Below are 24580 nucleotides of genomic sequence, written 5' to 3' on the forward strand. Positions count from 1 at the left end.
GTGAGCTCAGGTAAAGTTTCCACAAGCAGCCAGGCCCGTAGGTCCTGCTGGATTTCCTGTCTCCAGAAAGTTCCGTACTCTCCTTTCCCACCATCCCCTACCTCCCCCTGCCTCCTGGAACACCTTCTCTGGACAAGTCTCCACTCCTCTCAGCCATTCCTGTAAGGGCTGTCTTCACGGGCTTGCTGTAACTGAAACCCGGCTCTCCTCCTGATGCCACAGCTGGCCCTGCAGACGTCTTGTGCTACAGGACGTCACGCTGGGGTAGCCATCTCCCCTGCTCTTTGCTCACTGCAGCTCCCCACCCTCTAAAAACATTCACCCCTGTTACTGGACCTTTCCCATCAGTGTACATGATCTCAACAGGATGCTACTAGCACTTTCATCGGAAAAAACAAACATTCTCTTGATCCCAATTCTCCTTCTTGTGAGTGCTCTCCACTGCCCTTCTCTGCTCAAAGCATGATCTCACAGTGTCTGTATTCTCTGTGTGCGTGCCTCTCCTTCCACTCCCCTGCCCACCATACCTCCAGAGCGGTTCCTCCCTGGCGCTCAAGCCAACAGCCCCTTCTGGCCCTCAGCTCCTTGTCCCAACCATCAAATAGCATCCAAGACTGAATCACTCTCCTCTCTCTGGCATTCTTCCCTCTGGCCCTTCAGCACAGCGCCCTCCCCTAGGTATTCCTCCCACTTCTCAGGCTGCTCCTCCGTTTCTCTTACTGGTTCCTTTACATCTGCCTGCTGCTAAGCATCAGGACACCCGAGCTCCCACACCCAGTGACCTCATCCAGGCTCACAGCTCTACACGGCACTTGTGTGTTGATGAGGTCCCAGTTCCTATCTTCAGCCCAGACCATTTCCGCAGACTCCTGTATACCCAACTGTCAAGTAAAACTTAACGACTTAGATGACCAAGCTGAGCTCCTCACCCTCCCCAGACATCTGTTTTTCTTATATTCTTTCCCTCTGTAAATGACAGCTCTCTTCTCCCATGTGCTCAACCAAACTCCTTGAACTGGACTCCTGAACTCCTCTCTTTACCTCACGCTGTCCATCTCCTTCAGAATACCGTCAGAATCTCACCCATGGAGTTTAAACAACAATAACAACAACAAATAAAAAATTAAACTCATAGAAAAAGAGATCAGATTTCCTGGTTGGGAAACAAATGTGTCCTCTGTGTTGGAGGAAGACACGATCTTCGTCCTTCCAAGATTTTTTTGGCTAGATAAGCATTCTAGAAGTGAGAGTCTGAGACAATGGCTGCTACAAAATGTGTAGAAATATCACAGAGAATAACCTTCCAAAACAGGGAACTAATGGGACAAAGAGAAAATAGCTAGCAAGATGGTACATTTTAATCCAACCATGCTGATAATCATATTAAAGTTGATCAGATTAAACACACTAGAGACCCTCCGACTGGATAAGAAAGCAAGATCCAACTGGGCTGTCTGCCAGAAAACCAATTTAAATATCAGGATGTTGACAGGTTAAAATACGAGCGGGAAAAGATGCACCGTACAAACAAGTACTGACCACACAGAAGCTGGAGCGGCCCCACTAAACAAACAAGTACTGACCACACAGAAGCTGGAGCGGCCCCACTAAACAAACAAGTACTGACCACACAGAAGCTGGAGCGGCCCCACTAAACAAAGTCGGCTTTAGAACACCATTTGGGGGGCGCCTGGGCGGCTCAGTTGGTTAAGCGTCCAACTTTGGCTCAGTCATGATCTCATGGTTCGTGGGTTCGAGCCCTGTGTCGGGCTCAGTGCTGACAGCTCAGAGCCTGGAGCCTGCTTCAGATTCTGTCTCCCTCTCTCTCTGCCCCTCCCCCACTCATGCTCTGTTTCTGTCTCAAGAATAAACATAAAAAAATTAAAAAAAAAAAAAAAGAACATTATTTGGGACAATGAGGGATACTGCAGAGAAGAGGGAGGTGGAGGCTTGAGTGTTCAGTAAACTGCAGAGAGAGGTTAGAATTATTTACCCAGTAACTATTCAAATGCTGCAAAACATTTCTAGCAATTTCGTTAAAATTAAATAGTACAGAATAGGATGTAGGCTCTTTCCCTGTACTAACGTAAAACTGCTTTTCATTAAGAATGGAGGTTAACACAGGACTTCTTTCAAATCACTAGTCACTGAAATTGCTGATTTGTAACTCCAGTTAATCTTAAGGAAGACAGATTTTAAAAGATAACATATTCCAAAAGCATTCATAAAAAGCTATAATTAAAAATACACTGTGGATTACCTATTTTTTTCACAACGGAAACTACAAATCCTACTAAGTCCACCTCAGAACCAGGTGGCTGGAAGTCTGGATCCGACAGTTTGTGGAAGGGAAGGGGCTCCCTCGGCTGATAAACCTGGCACAGGAGGTCATGTGTAGCCTACAAGGAAAAAAATCAGTGTATGTAGATTGTCTAAAATAATATGCTTTCATCAAAATTAAAAAGTCACAATGAAGAGTTTGTACCGGTAGTTGTTGATACTGAGTTTTCTTTGTTGCTGTTAGCTGTATGTTAGCTCTTTCAGATTTACTTTTAGATTGTGATGCTGCAAGATGATAGATTCTGTATCTTCTTCCCTCTGTTAATAAGGAATGTAAATCTGATGATGGACGCCAGATACTCAGTGTAACTAGATAAAAAGGAAAAAGACGTAAGAGCAGAACTGATAACCATTAAGATTCTTATAAAGCAAACATGGTAACAACAAAGGTCCAAGGATGACATCATTATTTTATGGGCATTGGTAGTCCAGTTTTGCTCCTCTGATACGTGTTGACTTTATACTTCAGTATTTGAAATCATTTTGTTACTAAATATACCTTAACTTAAAAACATTTGCACACTGACCCGAATCTTTCTCTTTTCTCCCGTAGCTGATGATGCGCAGCTTCCACACGGAGGAAACATCCCTTGGTGACATTTTTTCTCCGTGCCCAGCAGACTCCATGGCCTTCCTGAATTCCAGCTGGATCTGTGCTTGCCTCTTATCATTCAACATCTGTCTGTGATTCTTCAAGGCTCTTATCTGCTCTTCACTGAGATAACCCTATGGTCGTTTAATATATTAAAGCAAATTCTATTAGAATGAAAAGCAAACGAAACAAAAAACTTCACCCTTTGTATGTGATCCTCTATTTATTTTTTAATGTTTATTTATTTTTGAGAGACGGAGGGGAAGGAGAGAGAGAGAGACAAAGAGAGACACAGAATCCGAAGCAGGCTCCAGGCTCTAAGCTGTCAGCACAGAGCCCAACATGGGGCTCGAACTCATGGACCATGAGATTATGACCTGAAGTTGGATGCTTAACTGACTGAGCCACCCAGGCGCCCCCCCATGAATCTTTTTAAATGGGGCTAAAATACTAGAAAATTGAGTTTACTTTAATATGACAATATAAAAATTGAGATTAATGTACTTAGCTTATCCCATAACAAATATTTTAAGGTGCCTTAAACTGTTCACCTATCTTGTGACAAATTTCTCCAGGGCCAAAACAACCTCCTACTTATAAATGTACTGTAATAATCATAACCATCATCAACATTACAAATGGCTGACATTTGAATGCACCCTATATCTAAGGAATGGATCTGTGTGTGATAAATGTATTAATTCATTTAATCCTTACAATAACCCTGTGTAGGTGAGCACTAAATTGTCTGCATGTTGTAGATGATGAAACTGATGTACAGAGTGAATGAATCACTTGCAGGGCATATAGGGAGAGGCAGTTCGAGAGTTCCCATTCTTAGCTCGCTGCAGTACGATTTTATTAACTCTCTGGAACAGCAGCACTTCTCTTTGCCTCCGCACTTCTCTCCCAGTCATTCTAGCAAACTACTGTCTGCATCTCTTGGGACTCTCACCCAGTACAACAAAAATGAATGAACAAAAAATAAAATCAAGTGAAACAGGAAACAAAAGCCCAGCACAGAGCATGCTAGACAGCTGTGGCCTTACACAGGTTAATATCCATTTTGGGAAGGGAAACTATGGACGCTCTGTGCCCCAGAAAGGTCTTTCTAAATATGAAGACAATGTTTAAACATGATTAAAAAAACAAAAACAAAAACAAATAATCTGTGATTTCCAAATCACTGTAAACAAATCCTTCCAACAAGGTCTCTTAGAAATGGATGGCTATCTTTCCCTCCGACAACTGCACGGACAACTTTATCTATGTGACAGCTCCAGAATCATATACTCGTAGGACCCAGTGCTCAGCCACTCACAGATTTTCCCTGGACACTGGAGGAGGGGGCAAGAAGATAGATCACCTGTCCTGCAGCAGAGTGGCAGGACCAGGTCTACAACTTAGGCTTCCAACTCTCATTCTACCCCCTTATTTCCTCCTTATATGTAAATTCCATAAAAGGAAACCAGACTAATAAATATTTTGTTACATTTTGTGATGAAATTAAAACCTTTATGATGACTCAGAGCACAGCTTCAATGTATGTAATTATACAAGAGATAGAGGGGAAGCATTTTTCAGGAAAGCATAATAAAGCCTTAACTTACAGACTTGCAGCAAGTATATATACTCAGGGGATTTAAAACTGGACTCACTCCTCACAGGGTGAATCTGAGTTGTAACACCTGGTAATATACAGGAATTCTATTCACTCTAATGGGCTGCTATTTATTTTATAGTCCTTTAGTTACAGTTAAGGCTATAAACTAGATTTATTGCCATCAATTAAACGAGATTAATCAATAGGTTTCTTTTTTTGTTGTTAAATTTTTTTTAATGTTTTACTTATTTTTGATACAAAGAGAGACAGAGCATGAGAGGGGGAGGGGCAGAGAGAGGAGGAGACACAGAACCAGAAGCAGGCTCCAGGCTCTGAGCTAGCTGTCAGCACAGAGCCTGACGTGGGGCTCGAACCCACGAACGTGAGATCATGACCTGAGGCGAAGTTGGAGGCTTAACCAACTGAGCCATCCAGGCGCCCCTCAATAGATTTTTTAAAATTCCCTCTCCTCCCTATCTAGCCAACTAATCCTAGAATTTGCATTAGCTAGATACCCAGGTATCTAAAAATTTAGGAGGTAGCTCATCTTAATATATGCTGTTCTAATAATAGTAACCAACACTGATATGGAACTTTTTAACAGTACATTTTTGCATATATTATCTAATTTGATCCCAAAACAATTTATTTCATGCCCATTTTATAGTTATTTTATGCCCAGTTAGCTAATAAATGGCACAGCTGTGATTCTAACACAATTTAGTGCTTCTGACACTTTTCCAACAATATATTCTTAAGGTAAAGGATTATGAGATAAACTCTAGGTAGGATCTGGGCAGGAGGTGAGAATATGGAAACTAAGGCACTGCTTTGAAGATACTTGTTTTATCTGAAAAGTAAACAAGTTTTGCCTGTATTTTAAACTACGTTTATTTAACATTTACAATTATTTAAGGGGCGCCTGCGTGGTTCAGTCAGTTAAGCGTCTGACTTTGGCTCAGGTCATGATCTCAGTTTGTGAGTTCGAGCCCCGTGTCGGGCTGCGTGCTGACAGCTTGGAGCCTGAAGCCTGCTTCCGATTCTGGGTCTCCCTCTCTCTGCTCCTCCCCTGCTTCTCAAAAATAAAGACATTAAAAAAAATCATTCAGTCCTTCTCTCCTCCACTTGGTGTAGACGTGAAATGCACTGGTCTGGCACATCACGAGGACCTCAGAAATGCACACATCCTCTTTGAGAAATACGCCAATTCAACACAGCACCTCCTGTAATGGCCAGAAGACCGACAGCAGCTTCCCGCCTTAAAGGATTAGGGTTAGGATCTGCTATGTGCCCTCCTACTCTCTCACCTCAAGGGAAGTCGGGTCCCGTGCGTTCCTCACCGCTTCGTAAAGCTCTGCACCGTCCCGCAAAGCACAGACCTGCTGTCTTGTTAGTGCGCGTCCTGCTGAACATCGTTTTGTTACATTTTCTAGGAATAAAGAATCACGAATTAGCTAACCCATACGTTTTTAATACCACTGAAAACTGGAGAAATGAGCACAAAGTACCCAAAGAAGGGAGTCTAAAAAGCAGAACACAGTTTGTCTGCTACACGTTTTCTAGGAAAATTTAAAACTAGTGTACTCACACATGGTTTAAAAAATTGTCACAGAGAGTTAAGAGTAAAATTTGTAAATTAAGTAAATGATTTCATGATTCATTTAATCATGAAAACAGCATGAGCTGGTCAATCAACTATTAAGAGTTCAATTTTCCTGCAGATTTATATAGAACATGAAGTGGAGAATCATGAAAAAAATACACAACATAAAATTTTCGGCAATAAAAATAAACATAAATTTCATGTCCTTTATGTAAAAAACACTATGATATTTTAATAAAAATTGATGCCACAGAGAAAACAAGATCTAGCTCCAGATGTAATAACATGAGAACCAACAATCACAGCAGCAAAAATGTGAAAGTTATACAAAGTAGACAAGGACACTGAGGAAAGAAAATGATTAAGCTTAGGGAAATTCATTGTTTTTTCAGTGTTCATCTTTCTTGTTTACTGAATATATTTGACATATAGCAATGTGTAAATTTAAAGCGGATGTGTTGTTTTGATGTATTTGTGTACTTAATAGGATTGCCATTGTATCAGTATTTATCACAGCACAGTTCTTTATACTGGGTGTTGGATCACTACAGCTTGTTTACTGCTCATTGTAAGTTTTATCCTTAAACACCATCAATTTTATCTTCCTACCCCCTCATTCCCTGGTAACCACCATTATTATTATAATATTTTTATATAAGTTTGACTTTGTTATATTCCACATATAAGTGATACATACCATTCAGTACTTGTCTGGGGGAAAACAATATGGCAGTTTTTTCCCTTGCTGCTATTCTTTCTATAATACCAAAAAAGGGCACTATAAATATTTTAGTACTGAAGTTAAGAGGAAGTTTACTTAAGGCTTCTGAAGAGTGAGGGGCACCTGGGTGCCCAGTCAATTAAGCTTCTGACTTTGGCTCAGGTCATGATCTCACGGTTTGTAGGTTTGATCCCTGCATCGGGCTCTGTGCTGACAGTTCAGAGCCTGGAGCCTGCTTCAGATTCTGTGTCTCCCTCTTTCTCTACCCCTCTCCTGCTCTGCTCTGTCTCTCCATTTCTCAAAAATATATAAATGTTAAAAAAAAAAAAAACCCACAAGACTTTTGAAGAGTGCTGTGGTTATGTAATGTTTTTTTGCCTAAGACAATTACAAATATCTAAAAGTTCAGTGTGTTGAATAAAGAGGTGATAATTTGTGGTCAGTTCAATGTTTATCTATATGTCATGTAATACTTTTATTTTTATTTTTTAAGTTTATTTATTTATTACTTGAGAGAGTGTGCGTGCACACAAGCATGTGGGGAGGGGCAGAGAGAACCCCAAGCAGGCTCCACGCTGTCAGTGCAGAGCCACTCGTGGGGCTTGAAGCCACAAACTGTGAAATCATGACCGGAGTCGAAACCGAGAGTTGGACACTTAACTGACTGAGCCACCCAGGTGCCCCCCTGTAATATATATATTTTTTTTAATTTAAAAACTCAGATATAGAACTAGGAAAAAGATGTCTATTACTCAAAGTAAAGGCAATTCACCCAATTACAAAAGTTAAATCAGAGAAGTCCCTAAAATTACATCTAATAAACACAAAACAAAACCTGTCCTCCTATTTAAAACAAACTGTAATATACAACTCATTTTACCGTCATTCTTTTCAAATTCTGCTTGAATTTTATTGAATAAGACTTCTAGTTTCTTCTGTTGGGCTTCTGCATATTTTGTCGCCTCCCTTTCTTCCTCTCTTTCACTGCGAAATATGCATAATCCAGATGGAGTCTTCTCCATCCACTGTGATGATGTAGGAAACAAAAATACATGGTAGGAAGGGATCATTCAAATTAACTGTCCCCAAAGAAAGAAATACATAGTAAACGTCAAAAATGTATCCTACCAAAAAAAAAAAAGTATCCAACCTGTATGGGGTACGTTCTTTGAATAACCACATCAACACAGCCAACGTTTCCTCCATCACTAAAAAGTGATGCCAAGGGGAGAGGGAAAGGTCTTGGATCAGGAGAGAATCCAAGTTTGGCATACCAGCAAGCAGGCCGAGTACTGTTCGCAGAAATCTGGACAAATTAAGGGACAGATCAACTTCGAAGTTTATATTCAATTCTATTTCAGATTTTAAAACATTTTCATCATTTCTTCCTTTCATTCAAACATACTCACTTCTAAAAGCCCAATGAAGCAAAGAAAGAAAGTAGAAAAATCATACAAAAGTGAAAACTTTCAAAATATAGTCTCTCAAAAAATTGTTTACAATGTTATCGTCTTAATGTATTACTATTAGAAAATTAATAAAAGACTCCAAATTGTACATGATGGGTTAAAATGTACTTATTTATCTAGGTTCCCTCAAAAATCCTATAAGGACAAAGAGAACTGGAGATAGGAGGACAATGGATGAGATACTGGCAAAAGTTTGGAATCTGAAAGCTTACTGGACAACTAGTAGTAAATAAGAAAGCAGCCCAAGAACGTATGCAGTTAATAAAAACAGCAAACATTCATAAGGCACATATGCTGCCTGGATGGTGTTAAGTACCTTACATTTATTAACAGTTAATCCTTACCAGAATCCTTATTCCCATTCCATACTCTTGCTTCATTCTTATTCCCATTTACAGATGACAAACCTGAAGTATAACTGCCCAACATTACTCAGCTGGCAACTTTGTTTGGAGCCAATGTGGAAGAAAATAAATTAGGGAAATCACTCAGAATTTGGAGGCAACAGGTACCTCTGGAGGAAGGAGTGTGAAGTGCAGCTGAAAATAGAAGGAATGGTTGAGACTTTGTATAAAGATAATTAAGACCTCAGGTTTCATTTCCTATCCCGAGTAGCCAGGTGACTGTCCTTCCCTCACAGCAAGAAGAACCCAGGACAATTCATTTTCTCGACAGGCTGAACCATACATATCCTGGGCTCTGGAACACAGAGCAGAGGCAGCTGGATGCAGGATGATGATTTTAAAAGACAGGCCAACACCAAAGTACTTTACTGTAAAATTTCCAGATACTGCAGACAAATGATCTTCAAACAGATCTTCTTAGAAACAGATAATATAGTGAAGGACTGGGAATAAGAATAGCATAGAATTCAGCAAAAGCTATGCCAGAAACAAGAAGATAATAGAGAAAATTTCTTCATATTTTTGAAGAAGTTATTTCCATTTCAAATTCTATATTCAGTCACCTTACAATAAGACCAAAGGAAAAGCTATATATATGCTCCCTATCTCAAGAAGCCTGTGGGGGCTGGTTATGTGCCCTCAGAGCCAGAGAATAAATCCATACAGATATGAAATCCAGAAAACAGAGCTTCCAATATAGAAAGAGGTGAAAAGAATTTCCAGAATGGTAACAGGTCAGCATACATAGGAGATAACCACTTCAGAATGGAGGAGGGTAGAGAGGTCCCAGAGAGCTCCAAGAAAAAGAAATGGAATTGATAAAGGTATTTTAACAGACTGAGATGGTTTTTTAATTTTGTCTCTTGTGTGGACATGAGTTGGTGATAAGGACATAAAATTAAAAATACACACATGTGCACACAAAAGACAGCTGACTCCAGGAAAGCAATAAGTTATACTTACACAGCAGGAAGATAACAGTCGATGTCTAAATGGAAGGGGAGAAGACGACATTGCAATATAAGCAAAAAAATGTGTCAAAGGGATTCAAAGCGGTTGCCTTTGGGGAGCACTGAATGGAGGTTGGGCAGGATGGCATCAATGACTGCTTTGTGGAGAGGGGATGGTCATAAGCCTTATGTTATTTGAGTTTTGAAACTATGCACATGCATTGATTTGATATAAACAAAACGCTGAAAGCCACTGCAACACTGATATTCTAAACAACAAATGAAAGCCTGTTTCAGCTTGATTTCTAAAAGCAATACAATGTGGAGTTAATGACAAAGTATCTCTTTACTTTAAAAATGCTTAAGGCACCAAGGGCTGTAGGTACCTATAGCACAAAATCAAATCTGGTACACATTTATTCCTGCTTTATTTTAGCTCGATAAATATCTCTAGGTTTCCCCAAAATGGCACAAAAAATTTAACAGTCTGAGAAATTTGCCTCCTATATTATCAGTACATGGAGCATCTTTAACAGACATAAGTTTAAAATTTTAAATGTAAAATCTCCCTAGAATCTAGCCGAGTCAGTGACTGATTTTTGCCAAGACTGTGCATGAATTTAGTTTACCTTTAACATAAGAGATTCTGGGGCTTCAAGCGGTGTGCAGGCATCGGGAGAGCCCACTAGTTCTGCTCCATGAATAATGATCTTATGACCCACGGTCAGTCTACCTTTCTTTACGAGAGCTGAGAGGGGAGGATCTAACTGGGCCTTAATGGCATACCATCCATCTGTAAGCTTGACGATGCCCACATTTTTGGTACCCACACTACTAGTTTTACTGCTGGAAGTTTCAGATAGGTCTGTGCTTGATGAGATTATCTCAGAAACACAGAGAACAAGTGTTTTTGCAGCAGTGTCATCCCTTTCCATGATCTTTTTTATAGCTGATCTTTTGCTTCTATCAATTTCCATATCGTATCTAAAAAGAAAAAGAAAAATGCTTATTTTAGGAAATCTGAGTCTAGATTTTTATTTTTAAAAGGTCACCAAGTAATTGACAATAAAAATTAAATACCTTTACTGAAGAACTACTGAGACAGAAGAGAATTTAAAATTTGATAGCTAGTAATATAGTAAGCTTTATACTGTTAAAATATGAATTAAATATTAAAACTCCCCAAATGCAAAAATGCTTTATCAGCAATCCCCAAATAATGGATCAAATTGGTAATTCCTACTCTTCTCATAAGCCAAGAGTTTAAGAGGGGTGTGGGGGAGGAGGGAAGGGAGGTGCATGACTGTGTGACTTCTCCCAAGGGGGCTGGAGCATGACAAGAGAACTACTGTGTACAACAGAGCGGTGGTGTGGGATGGCCACGGTCACTGACAAGTGATCGTGTACCCCTGTGACACACAGGTCACAGACTGCACAGAAGTCCGAGCCTTATCATAGAACGTGATTACATAATATCATGCATTGAACTTGCCTGTATTTTAGTTGAAGAAGCACCCTTTCTGGGCTCAGGCATCTATTAGCAAATTCCTTAGGAAAGGCAAATTCCATAGCTGCCAGTTTCCATATAATCCATCTATAGTGATTATAGACCCAAGTTCTAGAAATAAGATTTGGATCCACACCTGGGGTGTCACACAGAGCCCTGAACAAATAAAGGTAAAACAGTATGAAAAAAAACACACGATACTGAATTCAATAACCATGACTATGTGCACAAACACTAACACGACCCTGTACAAAATCATTCAATAAAAGTTTTTGAGTTAGTGTATAATAAGTAATACAGTTTAGAAAATGATTTAACATGTATCAAAATATACCAAGAAATTTCACTTAGCATATTAGTACAATTATTTCTACTGGAAATTAGATCCATAATTTAAAATAATTCTATTTTAGATTATTTTTCTTCAAAGAGATCGTTTTTAGAAACCATCTAAGAACATCCTTCTCTAGCCAGGTGCTTTTTGAAGATCTTCCTCTCTCTGCTCGAATCTCTCACCCCTCTTCCTTTTTCATTGTCCTAGGGAAAGAGTACTAGGGAAACAAGTAATCAAGAAAACTTCCAGAAGCTTCCACCCCCACACCAGCATCTGGATCCTTACACTTCACCATCTCCTGCCATTTGCATACTTGCTCCCCCCTTTTCTTACCTAGCCAAGGACGCCGATCTAGGAAATGCCTCCTCTCTCTCCCTAATGGGGAGATTTCTTTCTTTTCTAAAGATTGAACAATCTCCATCAGTTTAAAATATAGTTTTTTTTTGGTTACCTCAAATAAACATAACAAAACTAACACCCTTTACTCCTCTTTCCTTCTCCAGATACTGCTTCTTTCAATTTACTGAATTATTTTCATTAAGACTGACAGTGACCTCTACATAGACAAATCCATGGTCAATTCTCAGTCCTCATCTTCCTTTACTTATTAGCAGTAACTGACACCTGGTCATTCGTTTTTCCCTGAAGCTTTCTGCCCTCATCTGGCTTGCAACACACCACCCTCTGGCATTTATTTCTAACTTTCGGGTTGCTCTTTTTCAGACACTCTTTTATGGCTCTAAAGTTCCGTCTATATGCTGACAACTATACAGTGGATTCCTTCTGTTCATACTTCACCTATAAACTCCAGACTTACATATCCAGTTACCTACTCAACATCTCCACTTGCATGTCTACTAATATCCCAAGCTTCAAATGTCCCAGCTGGACACCCCATTTCTCTTCCATCTTTGGTCTTCTCAATTCTCACCCTTCCAGCTGCCAGTGCTGAATCTTTGGAGCTATTCTTCCTCTCTCTTTCTCTCACATTCCTCATCCAACCCGTGAACCCTTGAAAATATACCCAGAATCCAACTGCTTTTCACCAACTCCACTGCTACCTCTTTTGCCCAAGCAGCCATGTCTCACTTGGATCACCTCAATAGTTTCCTACGTGGTCTCTCTGCTTCCATCATTGTCCCTCCCTACAACCTAATCCCCACAAGCAGCCAGTCATTTTTTCAAAATTAAGGCAGATCATTCATCCCTCTGCTTTAAACACTGTTAGGATTTACAGAGTTAAAGTCAAGGTTTTTACAAAGTTTATAAGGCCCCATCTCTCTATTTCATCGGTTACGAGTCTTTTCCTGCCCATTCTACTCCAGCTACACTCACTTTCTTCTTATTCCTCAAATAAGCATACCTTGCTTACAGCCAATGATACTTTCCTCATGTGGTCTTATGCTCACTCCCTTGCCCTCCTTCAGGATACTGACCAAATGTCAAGGACTCAGCGAAGCCTCCTGACTCCTTAGGCTATTTTATTTTTATTTATTTTTTTAACATAGTTTCATTTTATTTTATTCTCAGAGCGAGAGAGCACACAAATAGGGGAGGGTGGCAGAGAAAGAGAGACAGAGACAGAGAGAAACAAAGAGAAACAAGCAATCTCCACATGCAGTGCAGAGCCTGACATGGTTTCAGTCCCATGACCCTGGGATCATGCATGACCTGAGCCAAAATCACAAGTCAGACACCCAACTGACTGAGCCACCCATGCACCCCTTTCCTAAAATTACTTCTTTCCTCACCTGATTCTTCCTATGCCCTTTGCAGCTCTATCTTCCTCTTTATTCATCACCTTCTAGTACACTATCCAACTTACCTGTTTCTTTTAAAAATTTTCTCTTCTGACCCCAGATCTCTCTATTATAATGTATGACTTATTAGGGCAGAGATTTTGTTTTCTTTGGTTATTCTGAATACCCAGAAGAGTTATCTAGCACATAATAGGTCCTCAATAAATATTTGTGGAATGATCAAAAAAGACCACTTGAGCTTCAACAGTCACGCTTTGAACCATGCTCATCTGATTACAGGTAATTACTCTTCTGTACTATGCAGCCTCCTTAATACAAGAAAATAATATGTTATACTTTTCCAACTAGAATCAGTAGCAGATATTTATGGGTGATAAGTGCAAGATGTAAATAATATTCCTGTCTTAAAATACCCAAAAAACATAACAAAAGTTTCAGGAAAAAATGTTTTACCACTTTCCCCAAACTATGTATTTTGGAAAGATACATGGAGATTAAGAAAAATAAGAGCATTAGAGAAAGGATTCTCATCTCTTGCCATTGGCATAGTAATGAATCCCTGATGGCAAAAATTTTAAATCATCTTTGTATAAACAGAAACATAAGAGGTTATATAATTTTTAAATTGTTGATGTGTAGGGCAGTAAAATTTACTAGTTATTTGGTATTACTGATACTTGAGTATTTCTGCTTAACTTATATTATTTAAATATATTTTGTATTTGTTGAAATACACAATGAAAAAGAATATGATGTAAGTGTGTGTGTCTATGCTAAGCCCATTCAAACTTAACTATTTTTACCAGTTTTTATTTTATAAACACATATGAAAAATGTCCCAATTTAAGAAAAAAACAATTCATTAAATCCTAAAAACAAACCGTAATTCACTTTTCAAAGATTACAACAGAATGTCAGTTGAACCACAATGTATTTAAGATAATTCACTGTATAAAACTTTGACTTCTAGACAAGTTATTAAGCTTGAGAGGTAAGTGAAAGAGACGTGGTGGAATACAGAAAAGTTAACAAAATCGCTTTTTGCATAGAGTACCTATAAAATTCTTCTTTTCCAGCCTTTCCATCATCGGAGGGTATGAGCCATCCACCGTCAGCCAACTGTATTCCCTCTCCAGCCCACTGGATTTCCTTCCCAAAATAATCCTGAGTGTGAAACTGAAAAGACTCTGCATTTTTGCTGTTGATTTTTATGCACTGTTTGGAAACGCCATACATATATAACTGTACAAGATAAATGATAGAAACATTTGATAATGAATGAAAAACAAAAAAACATGCTTCACAGAATAAAAAACAATTATAATAAACCAAAACTGAATTTGCCAAAATTTTTCATTTACATATTAAAATATTCACTATCAAAATATTGAACTTAGTTACTAGGAGATAAACATCTTAATGTAATATAAGTGACGCCTACATTCAAGAGTCTGCTGTGCCCTTTTCATTCCCCCTGTGTACATGCCTCCTGCTACAGCTGCTGCAGGAAGTCATTCTGGGTATAAAAAAGTAATTTAATATTTTATAAAGCCTCTTAAGTTAAAAAAATTCAGAAGGGAAAAGACAGTGAAAAGTGTAAGTATTTTGGGGCATCTGACTTCAGGAGGTCAGATTTGTATCCAGGTCTGGCCTCCGTTTACCCAGCATGCCTCACCCCAAAGTATCTCTTCCTTTGTTCAGACTTGACCCTGGAGTTGCACTCCTTGCTTTGGAACTGTGGCTAGTGGAAGAGTTTCCAGGTGAGTGACTTTAGAGGTACCTCCTGAACCCTCGCTGTGCTTGGGCCCTCTCCTGTGCAAATGATGGACAACATAACTGTGCCTCTCTTTTAAACACTTGGGAAGATTAAGGGAGATGTAACCAACGCAGGCCCAGAGCTTAGGAGAGTGGCTAGCACATAAAAATTACTCAATGTTATTTATCATCAATATTATATTCACCTTTCCATTGCCTAAAATTCTAAGTAGATAGCACTGGCTTAATAAGAATACTCTTTTAAAAATGTCAATAGCTCGGGGAACCTGGTTGGCTCAGTCAGTTAAGCATCCAACTTCGGCTCAGGTCATCTCACAGTTTGTGAGTTCAAGCCCTGTGTCGGGCTCTGTGCTGACAACTTAGACCCTGGAGCCTGCTTTGGATTCTGCGGCTCCGTCTCTGCCCCTTCCCTGCTTGCACTCAGTCTCTCTCTCTCTCAAAAATAAACATTAAAAAAAAATTTTTTTTTTAAATGTTGAGCTCTTAATGGATTCAAGGCTATGGGTTACCCATACTTTACATCTGAAGAGGGAAGAGAAATGGCAATTTCAGGGCACAGATCACTTTGGTGGAATAAGGCAGCAGAGAAGGGGGTGCTGCTGGAGGCTGATTAGGAAACAAAATGTTTTCATTTATCCGTTCCCGCATTTATTTGTTCTTTCTTTGAACAAAACCATTTGGAGATACTAGTTAATAAAGGGAAATTATGCTGGATTATGAAAGTTAGCAGCATTGCAGACAAAAGCATACCTGTTTATGTGAACATGCAGAAGGGACTTGGCCTTCTACGGCTGCTCTCAGAGAGATTCTAGGCACGGTGGAGGTTTTTGCAAGATACAGGCTACCTGGCTGTGGGAAAATATGCTGCCTTTGCTTCTCTTTAATTCGCATATCCTGTATATCTCTGGCATTCTGAAGACATGCAGTTAAATCTATTCAAGAATAAATTAGCAAAAAATAAGCTTAAATATAAAATTTAAGAAGCACAACCTTTATTTTTATAAAGTCATATGCATCAATTTGCTCTAATTTTAAATCTTCAGGGATAAGCAAGGTTTCATCTTATAAATAATTGATCTATTACTTTTATTTCAAATTTGGAAGAAAATTAGTAGCCTGTTAAATATATGTATTCCAGCAATAGCAGTCTTAACGCTGTGCGTCTAATTGCTTTTTTAATAAGAAAGTCCACAAGTAGTTACCTTTGAAAGAAAGCATTAGAATACTCTGAATCTAATTTTTGGACTTAGGAAAAATCTAAAGCATTAAAAAGGTCCTGAAATTATAATCATCATCATAAAAGGGGTCAGATTCTCTAGGCATTATTTAAATGTGAGAAACATCTAACTGGAAGGCAAAAATACGTCAACACAAATTTTCACACAATACCTAAAGGTTCCTTTTCACACTTCGTGAATATCATAGTTGCTGCTTGACTGGAGTTATTTTTGTTAAGCTGATGAATTTCACTGTTAATACTATTTTTACTATCACCAGAACCATGTTCATCTATGTTTTTTGGTTTTTGTTTGTTTCCTTCCACATTAGTAGTATTCTTGCTAATGTGCTGATCATCTTGGTGAAAACATGATTTAGTTTTAAAAGGTGGGACAAAGACTTTCACTGGTTTGCTTGGAGTAATCAAATGTCTCCTTTCTCCATTTCTCATGGCAGGAAACGTACAAAACGGCTGTCCTGAAACGGATACGTTGCTTGAAGATTTTTCTAAAGCCAGGTGTTCGGAAAAATGAGATTTAGACAAAAATTCTTGACCAGGTGCAGTGAAATTTGGATTCTGTATTTCTTGCCGTTTCTTAGTTGTGCTACAATGAGGAAAGAGTATTTGATTATTTGCCAATAAATGTACACATATGTAAAGGTTTTAGAATATATACGTATTGTTATTATTATTTTTTCGTAAACCTCAACTGCCATATGGCAATCCTAATCTGGCAAATGTGTTGCATTTCATCCTGGTTGCCATCCAAAACAATACAGCACTTTTCAAGTCTGTAACTATTTTTTCACACGCTGACTTCCAACCTTTGACTTTACCACTTACTTCACATGACGAAAGTCTGTCAAACACGGATCCTGTCTCCAGTTGCAGCGCTGCTCTCCGCACTCGGTACCTCCTTTACCATCCTCTTCTCAGGGCAGACCTTCACCTGTCCTCTTGACAGGTGACAACTCAGTCTCCTCAGGGGTCTCCAGTCTTTCGATTATTATTCTACCTCCTTCCTTTCTCTTTCTACCACCTGTTTATACTGTTTTTTAGTGCTCCTTTCATTTAGCCAGAAAGCTTTGTGCATCCTTGAAATGCTTCTTTTTCAAACTTATCTCCCCTTCAAGCTAATACTCCTTGTGACTTTCATGGCCAATCTTCCTAAACAGGTAGTCTAAATTAGCCAGTTTTACTTCCTCAACTTCTACTCATTGAACTCTCATTTCTCCCACTCTTCTATAGAAATTGTCCTCAACAAAGTTGCGAATGACCTTCCGAGTGCCTAAAATACATATGTACATACACACACACATACGCACACATAGTTTCACATGTAAACTCATTCTCCATGACCTTTGACAGTTGACTTTTTTCCTTCTTAAAATTCTCACCACTAACATCTACACCACCACTGTCCCTCTGTTCCCCCCCCCCCAACTCTTAAAAAAACCCCATCTCTAAAGTTGGATTTTCTTCCCTAGACATTTTCCTTGGGTAACTGAATCATTTTCATTGCTTAAATCATCATCTAACAATAAGAATACTAATCTGTATCTTCATGCTTGACTTTCTCCCCTAGGTGTTATTCCTAGACTTTGAACTTCATACAGCACCACATATCTATACTTGATGTTCCACACTTATCTCAAATTAACATGTCCAAGACTAACTTTATAACCTTCCCTAGCATACATGTTCTTTTTAATATTTGCTATCTTGTTGAAAACCACATAATTCCTTTTACCCAACACTGAACCCCTGGAGATTAAAGTTACCCTGGAATTCATTTAGTAATTCAGTCATCTAGCCATCAAATATTTAATGAGTTCCTACTACGTGTGCCAGGCACTGTTTTGGCTGGAGGATATAGTGGGAACAAAACAAAATCACACAGTTTACATTCTAGTGGAGGGAAACAAACAAATAAATATGTTAATTGTATTAAATGTTACAGAGAAAATTAAAAGCATAGTAAGGGGACAGGAAGTGTCCAGCAAAATAAGTAATTTCTAAAAAGATTGGTAAGAAAGACATTATTGATAAGGTGACATTCGTATAGAGCCCTGACGGAAGCGAGAAAGAAAGTCGCAGGCACGGTGGACATCACATGCCAGGCTAGGCCTAAGTATGCTGGGAGCAGAGTGAGCACGGAAAGTCAGCAGGTGGGCCCGGAAATAAAGCAAGAAGGCCAGATTGCAGACAATTTGTACACCCTGGTAGAGCTGCTTGACTGTACTCATGGGCTAGTTTTTGAGTAAAGAAATGACACACTCTATCCTATGGTGCAAGTGTATTTTGAAAGCCGAGTTGTTAGACTTTTACTTTCACAGGAAAGCAGATTAGCGTAATCTTTGAAGCTGTTAAGTTTGAGATGTCTATTAGTCACCCAAATGGAAACGTCAAGGAGGTAACTAGATGAATGCATATGTTTTTCAGGGAAGAAGTCTGGGCTAACGATATTAATTTCAGAGCCATCAGTAAATAGAAGTTATATAAAGTCATGACAGTGGATGAGACAGTTATGAAGGAGGAAGGTCAGGAAGAGAAGCCATCTGCAACTGAACCATGAGGGAATTTAACATTTAGTGATTTAAGGGAAGAACCAGCAAAAGGGAAAGAATGGCTAGTGGGAAAAGAAGTAAGAGAGAGGTCCCAGTAGTTAAAGAAAGTGTTACGAAGGTAGAGTGACTGACTATGCAAACGCTAAGTTAACATGAGTGCAGAGAGTACACAAGATTCAACAACTGCTGGGTAACCGGCAATCTTGATCAGGAGTGGTTCACAGTGATTGGAGTGGGGTGAGTTCAGGAGAGGAGGGGAAGAGATGAGGTAGAGAGCATGAGTGGAGACCATTGTAATGAGTTGTGCTTTAAGAGGGTAAAGAAATGGACTGGTAGGATTAGAGGAATTAATAACAGTGTTTCTTGTTAAGACAGAGACTTAGAGCAATTACCTGACTGATGGGACTAAGCCAGTAGAGAGGAAGACAGTATCAATACAGGAGAGACAGGGGATATTGCTGGACTGATTTCCCTCAATAGATGATTGAGAGATCTCGTGCAGAAGAACAAATCTTCTGCTCTAAAACTTATTTTCATTTATCTTGTATTCCCTTGTTTTTAAATATTAAGAATCCTGTGAAAATGAGGCATTTGCTTTGTAGGTCATGACTACCACGTCTACTTGAATATAAGTGGAGATACTCTGACATTCCCGGTTCGCCACTACCTGGCCAAATCTTTTTTTCCCCATGTTTGTTTGTTTGTTTATTTATTTATTTATTTAGAGAGTGTGTGTCTGCGGTGGGAGGGGAGGGGTAGAGGGAGAGAGAATCTTAAGCAGGCTCCATGCTCAGCATGAGCCTGATGTGGGGCTTACTCCTATGACCTGAGCTGAAATCAAGAGTTAGGGGCTCAACCAACTGAGGCACCCAGGTGCCCCTGGCCAAATCTTCTTGAATCTTAATCTCCCACTCATTTATACTCTCTAGTCTAGTACTTGTGTTAAATTTTCCTTACTAATCTCCTGGTGACAGTTTCACTTTGGTGTGTCTCTAAAACACAAATCTGGTTACGCTGCTCCTCTTAGAAACTTCCACGGGTGATCACCAGGTTGCAACTTGTCAGAAATGACATAGGAGGCTTTCTATTTATAGGTCCTAACCTCCCCATTTCTTGTTTTGTTTCCCCCCAGCCCTAACGGCACCCCAGCCCACTGAATCCCGAGAGGAAAGCCACACAGCTTCTCTCTCTTCCCAGAGTGTGGAGGGCCCTCCTCGCCCAAGCATTCTTTGCATTCCATCTGGAGAACTGTTCTTGTTAAGCTTCTGTCCCATAATTAGGTGCCAATTTTTCTATGCTGTCACATCACTTTGTTACACTTACTTTAGTACTTTTATCACAGAAATCCTTTCCATGTCTGGCTCCAGGACTACCAATCTGAGGTAGACTAATTTATCTTTATATCTATCTGCACAATATAAATCAGATACTTAGGTAAATTAGATCCTTAGGCATGCTTACTAAATGCATCAAACTATTTTATCATGTGTGAAAATTAAGGTAATATGCAGATAAATAAGCCTTAATATTACAACCTTCTTTTAAAAATGGAACCAAACAAATCATGTGGGTTTCTACTTTCAAAACACGTATATTTAGCAACCTACTGGAAAATATATTCCAGAAATGCAGATCAATGATTTTTTTCAACAATGCCACAGATAGTTATTTATGAAAAGGTAATATTAAAAACAATTTAAACCATCGCTTTGGGCTAAATAACTTACCAGCTAGAAAAGGTTTTATAACTGCTCTCTACAATTTTAGATGCTTCTATGGTATTTACATCCATTATCTAAGCGACATTTCTGTAACTGCTTCTTCTTGAAGAGCCACTTGGAAGATTTAGCTCTTTGCTTCACTGAATACCCTTTTATATCATCTCCCTGTCTTCCCAAGTTATGCATTTGACTCTCAACATTTAATTATGTACACCCTCTGGAGACTTAATCCCTATTCTTCTGTTAGAGTGGACAGCAGGCAGTAGTCTAGCTTCATGGAGTGGAGGGGGCGATGTATTTCCAACCCAAACCCTCGTTCTGGCTTCTTCCTTCTTCACCACCAATTCTGAAGATCCACGAATTCCTCAGCAGTGGAGGCTTCTTTGGTGTAAAATAGTTGGTTCTTTCTCTCCTCATTACAATGTTTTTAATCAGTTTTCTTCCATATCCTTGGAAAAACAGCCACTGTGGTCTCCTCTCCTGTTTTCCCTATCTTTGGTGTGTGCAAGTTCCCCCACTGTGGTTTTGGTAAAATTCTGGAAGGCAATGAAGTATCTGAGTATGCTCAATCCACCATCTTTACCAAGAAGTTTCTTACTGCATTAAGATTTCAGGTTTTACCTCAATTTTATGCTGTAAGCAAACACTTCTGGGACTCTATTCTTGTTCCAAAATAGGCTAGCTGCCAGTCTGGGCTTAGCGACCCAGCTATCTTTCTGGGATCTCCCCTAAAAGCACTATCTATTTGGGTGATTCCCTTGGCCTCTTTCCTATGCTAAATTCCTATTTCTTCAATCTTACATCCTTCTCCTTCATGGTTATGGGTGGGTTTTGTGAACTTCCCAAGAAAAGTGCATGGGAGATAAGCTTTCTGGTACTCTGAATCTGAAAAATGTCTACCTTACAGTTATTTGATATTTTGGTCAGTGACAGGATTCTAGGCTGGAGATCATTTTCTCTCAGAATTTTCAAGGCACTGCTCTGTGGTATACATTATAGAATCCATAATCTTCAAGCTTCCATTGTTAATGATGAGAGGATTTATACCACTAGGACTCTTGAAACTTTGCTTGAAACTTGATTTCTTTGCCATCCCTCCTAGAAAATTTAAGGTTCCCCTTTGCCTGCAGCATTCTAAAATATCACAAGGATATGCCTTAAGGTGCGTCAGTTTTATTCATGTGATTGATCACTCAGAGGGCTCTTTTAATCAAAGAAACTCATGTCCTTCAGTACTGACAAAGTATCTTATTTCTTTGCAAACTTCTCCTCATTTCCCATTTATTTCTTTTTTCCCCAAACTCCAAATTTTCAGAGGTTAGGGCCTGTAGGACTTTTCCAATTATCTTTTCTTTTTTCATCTTTTTTCTTTTTGTTCTATATTCTTGGAGCTTTCATAACTTTTATCTTCTATTACTTCTATTGTTCTCTATCCTGGGAATATTAATATATATTTTTTGAAATCTTATTCACTTCCAAGCATGGTCTATTTCCTCCAAGTTCCCTAGCTTTTTTGTTTGTTTTTTGCACTATGGAAACTATCACAGAGGCTTTCTTGCAATACTAGTGATCTTTGATTTTCTGATCTTATTTAAGAGTGAGGTATGGGGTGCCTAAGTGGTTCAGTTGATTAAGTGCCACCTGACTCTTCATTTCCACTCATGTCATCTCACAGTTCATGGGACTCGGGCTCTGTGGAGACAATGGGACTGAATTCTCTCTCTCTCCTTCTCTGCCCCTCCCCTGCTCTCTCCCAAAACAAACAAACAAACAAACAAACAGTGACGTGTGTGCTGGAGGGACTTGTTAATTGTTGGCATCACTGTCTGGTGCTCTGGCTATGCAGTTTCATTTGAGTATCTGCATTTGTCAGTATTTCTAGTCTTTTCTATTGGGCTAGTTATGTTCCCCAGAAAAAAAAATCTTCCAGTCTTCTGCCTAGAGTCCTGGCTGCCAGTATGTGAGTGTCACTACTTAAAAAGCAGATTTTTTACTGAATCTCTGTTTTCAGTACCCTCCCTTCAACTCTGCCTACCATGTCTCCCCGCTCCCAATTCAGAATCCCTCTAATTCATCTTCTCTAGACCATCTCCTTCCAGGTCTTCTAGCACAAAAGGGATAACTGGCTCCTGCAGTGGGGGAAAGGGATATAGGTATTTCTTAAACAGATTTTCAACTAATCTTCCTATTTTCTACCTCACCTTGAGAAGTACACATTGCTGCCAATTTGAGTCTTTGTGTTTTTTTTTTAGAGGAAATTGCGTAGCTTCTCTGTTTGCTCTGATGTCAAGTTTTAGCTTTCTATGGTGTCCTATGTCATTCATGCTTTTTGGCTTCCAAAATCTGTTTTTTCTCTGATCATTGTTCTTGTGGATTTATACTTAAAAAAAATTCTCTTAGTAATCTGAGTAGGGTTTTGAAAAGGAGGAGAGATAAAAGAATATTTTTAGAAATATCTATTTTAAAAAAACATACTTTTCCTATTAAAAAAAATAACAGGTCTTACCTAAAGGGTTCGCAGGTAACTGGCTCTAAAGAAATATGATGCATAAACAAGCTTCTGTCTTTTATGATGCCTAGAAAAATATTTTACATTATGTATTAATGAAAATCTAAATAAAATTTTATTTCCTATCCCTATTTGTTACACATAATTATAAACATTTACATAAAAATCTGATACTATAGACTTGATATATTTGACACACAAATTGATAATGACTATATACCAAATACCTCAGCATAAACGTATCAAGAAAATCAGTATAAATTTAGTCAGCTGATGTTAATCATAACTCAAATGTGTTCGTTGACTGCCATGCATCAAATTTAAAATTTAGTCTTATGAACGTTTACAAGCCAAACTTTAGATACTGTTCTCACTATGCAACTTGTACTTCAACCTTCAAATAGTTCATTAGTACAGGATTGGCTTCCTAAACTAGAATATATTGATACAGACACATGATCAAATACTATGCAAACCTAACCAAAGATGTAAAAGACCTGTATGCTGAAAACTATAGAAGACTTATAAAGGAAATTGAAGAAGACACAAAGAAATGAAAAAACATTCCATGGTCACGGATCGGAAGAATAAACATTGTTAAAATGTCATTATTACCCAAAGCAATTTACACATTCAATGCAATCCCCATCAAAGTTGCACCAGCATTCTTCTCAAAGCTAGAACAAACTATCTCAAAATTCGTATGGAACCACAAAAAGCCCTGAATAGCAAAAGTAATACTGAAGAAGAAAATCAAAACGGGAAGTATCACAATCCCAGCCTTTAGCCTCTACTACAAAGCTGTCATCATCAAGACAGTATGGTATTGACAGAAAAACAGACACATGGACCAATGTAATAGAATACAGAGCCCAGAACTGGACCCACAAGTGTATGGCCAATGAATCTTTGACAAAGTAGAAAAGAGTATCCAATGGAAAAAAGACAGCCTCTTCAACAGATGGTGTTGGGAGAACTGGACAGCAACATGTAGAAGAATGAAATTAGACCACTTTCTTAGACCATTCACAATAATAAACTCAAAATGGATAAAGGACCTGAATGTGAGACAGGAAACCATAAAAGCCCTAGAGGAGAAAGCAGGAAAGAGCCTCCTTGACCTCAACCACAGCAATTTCCTACTTTACACATCCCCAAAGGCAAGGGAATTTAAAATAAAAATGAACTATTGGGACCTCATCAAGATAAAAAGCTTCTGCAATGCAAAGGAAACAATAAAAAAAACTAACAGGCAACCAACAGAATGGGAAAAGATAGTGGGAAATGGCATATCAGATAAAGGGCTAGTATCTAAAATCTACAAGGAACTCACTAAACTCCATATCAAAAAATGAATAATCCAGTGAAGAAATGGGCAGAAGACCTGAACAGGCACTTCTCCAAAGAGGACATCCAGATGGCCAACAGGAACATGAAACAATGCTCAGCATCACTCATCATCAGGGAAATACAAATCAAAACCACACTGAGATACCACCTCACAC

At 38.8% G+C, this 24580-nt stretch overlaps 1 protein-coding gene across 1 annotated transcript in view; it reads right to left on the minus strand.

Moving 5' to 3' along the window:
* Window positions 1-24580, minus strand: part of BRCA2 (BRCA2 DNA repair associated) — a 55407-nt gene that overhangs the window by 9611 nt on the left and 21216 nt on the right. Inside the window, 12 exon segments of the mRNA XM_029936880.1 lie at window positions 2261-2399; window positions 2486-2649; window positions 2868-3066; window positions 5843-5964; window positions 7740-7884; window positions 8010-8165; window positions 10312-10666; window positions 11175-11345; window positions 14338-14525; window positions 15810-15991; window positions 16449-16882; window positions 23073-23142. Of these exon segments, the coding sequence (XP_029792740.1) occupies window positions 2261-2399; window positions 2486-2649; window positions 2868-3066; window positions 5843-5964; window positions 7740-7884; window positions 8010-8165; window positions 10312-10666; window positions 11175-11345; window positions 14338-14525; window positions 15810-15991; window positions 16449-16882; window positions 23073-23142 (2325 nt within the window).

This window comes from Suricata suricatta, chromosome 4, assembly GCF_006229205.1.
Source record: "Suricata suricatta isolate VVHF042 chromosome 4, meerkat_22Aug2017_6uvM2_HiC, whole genome shotgun sequence".
Taxonomy (NCBI): domain Eukaryota; kingdom Metazoa; phylum Chordata; class Mammalia; order Carnivora; family Herpestidae; genus Suricata; species Suricata suricatta.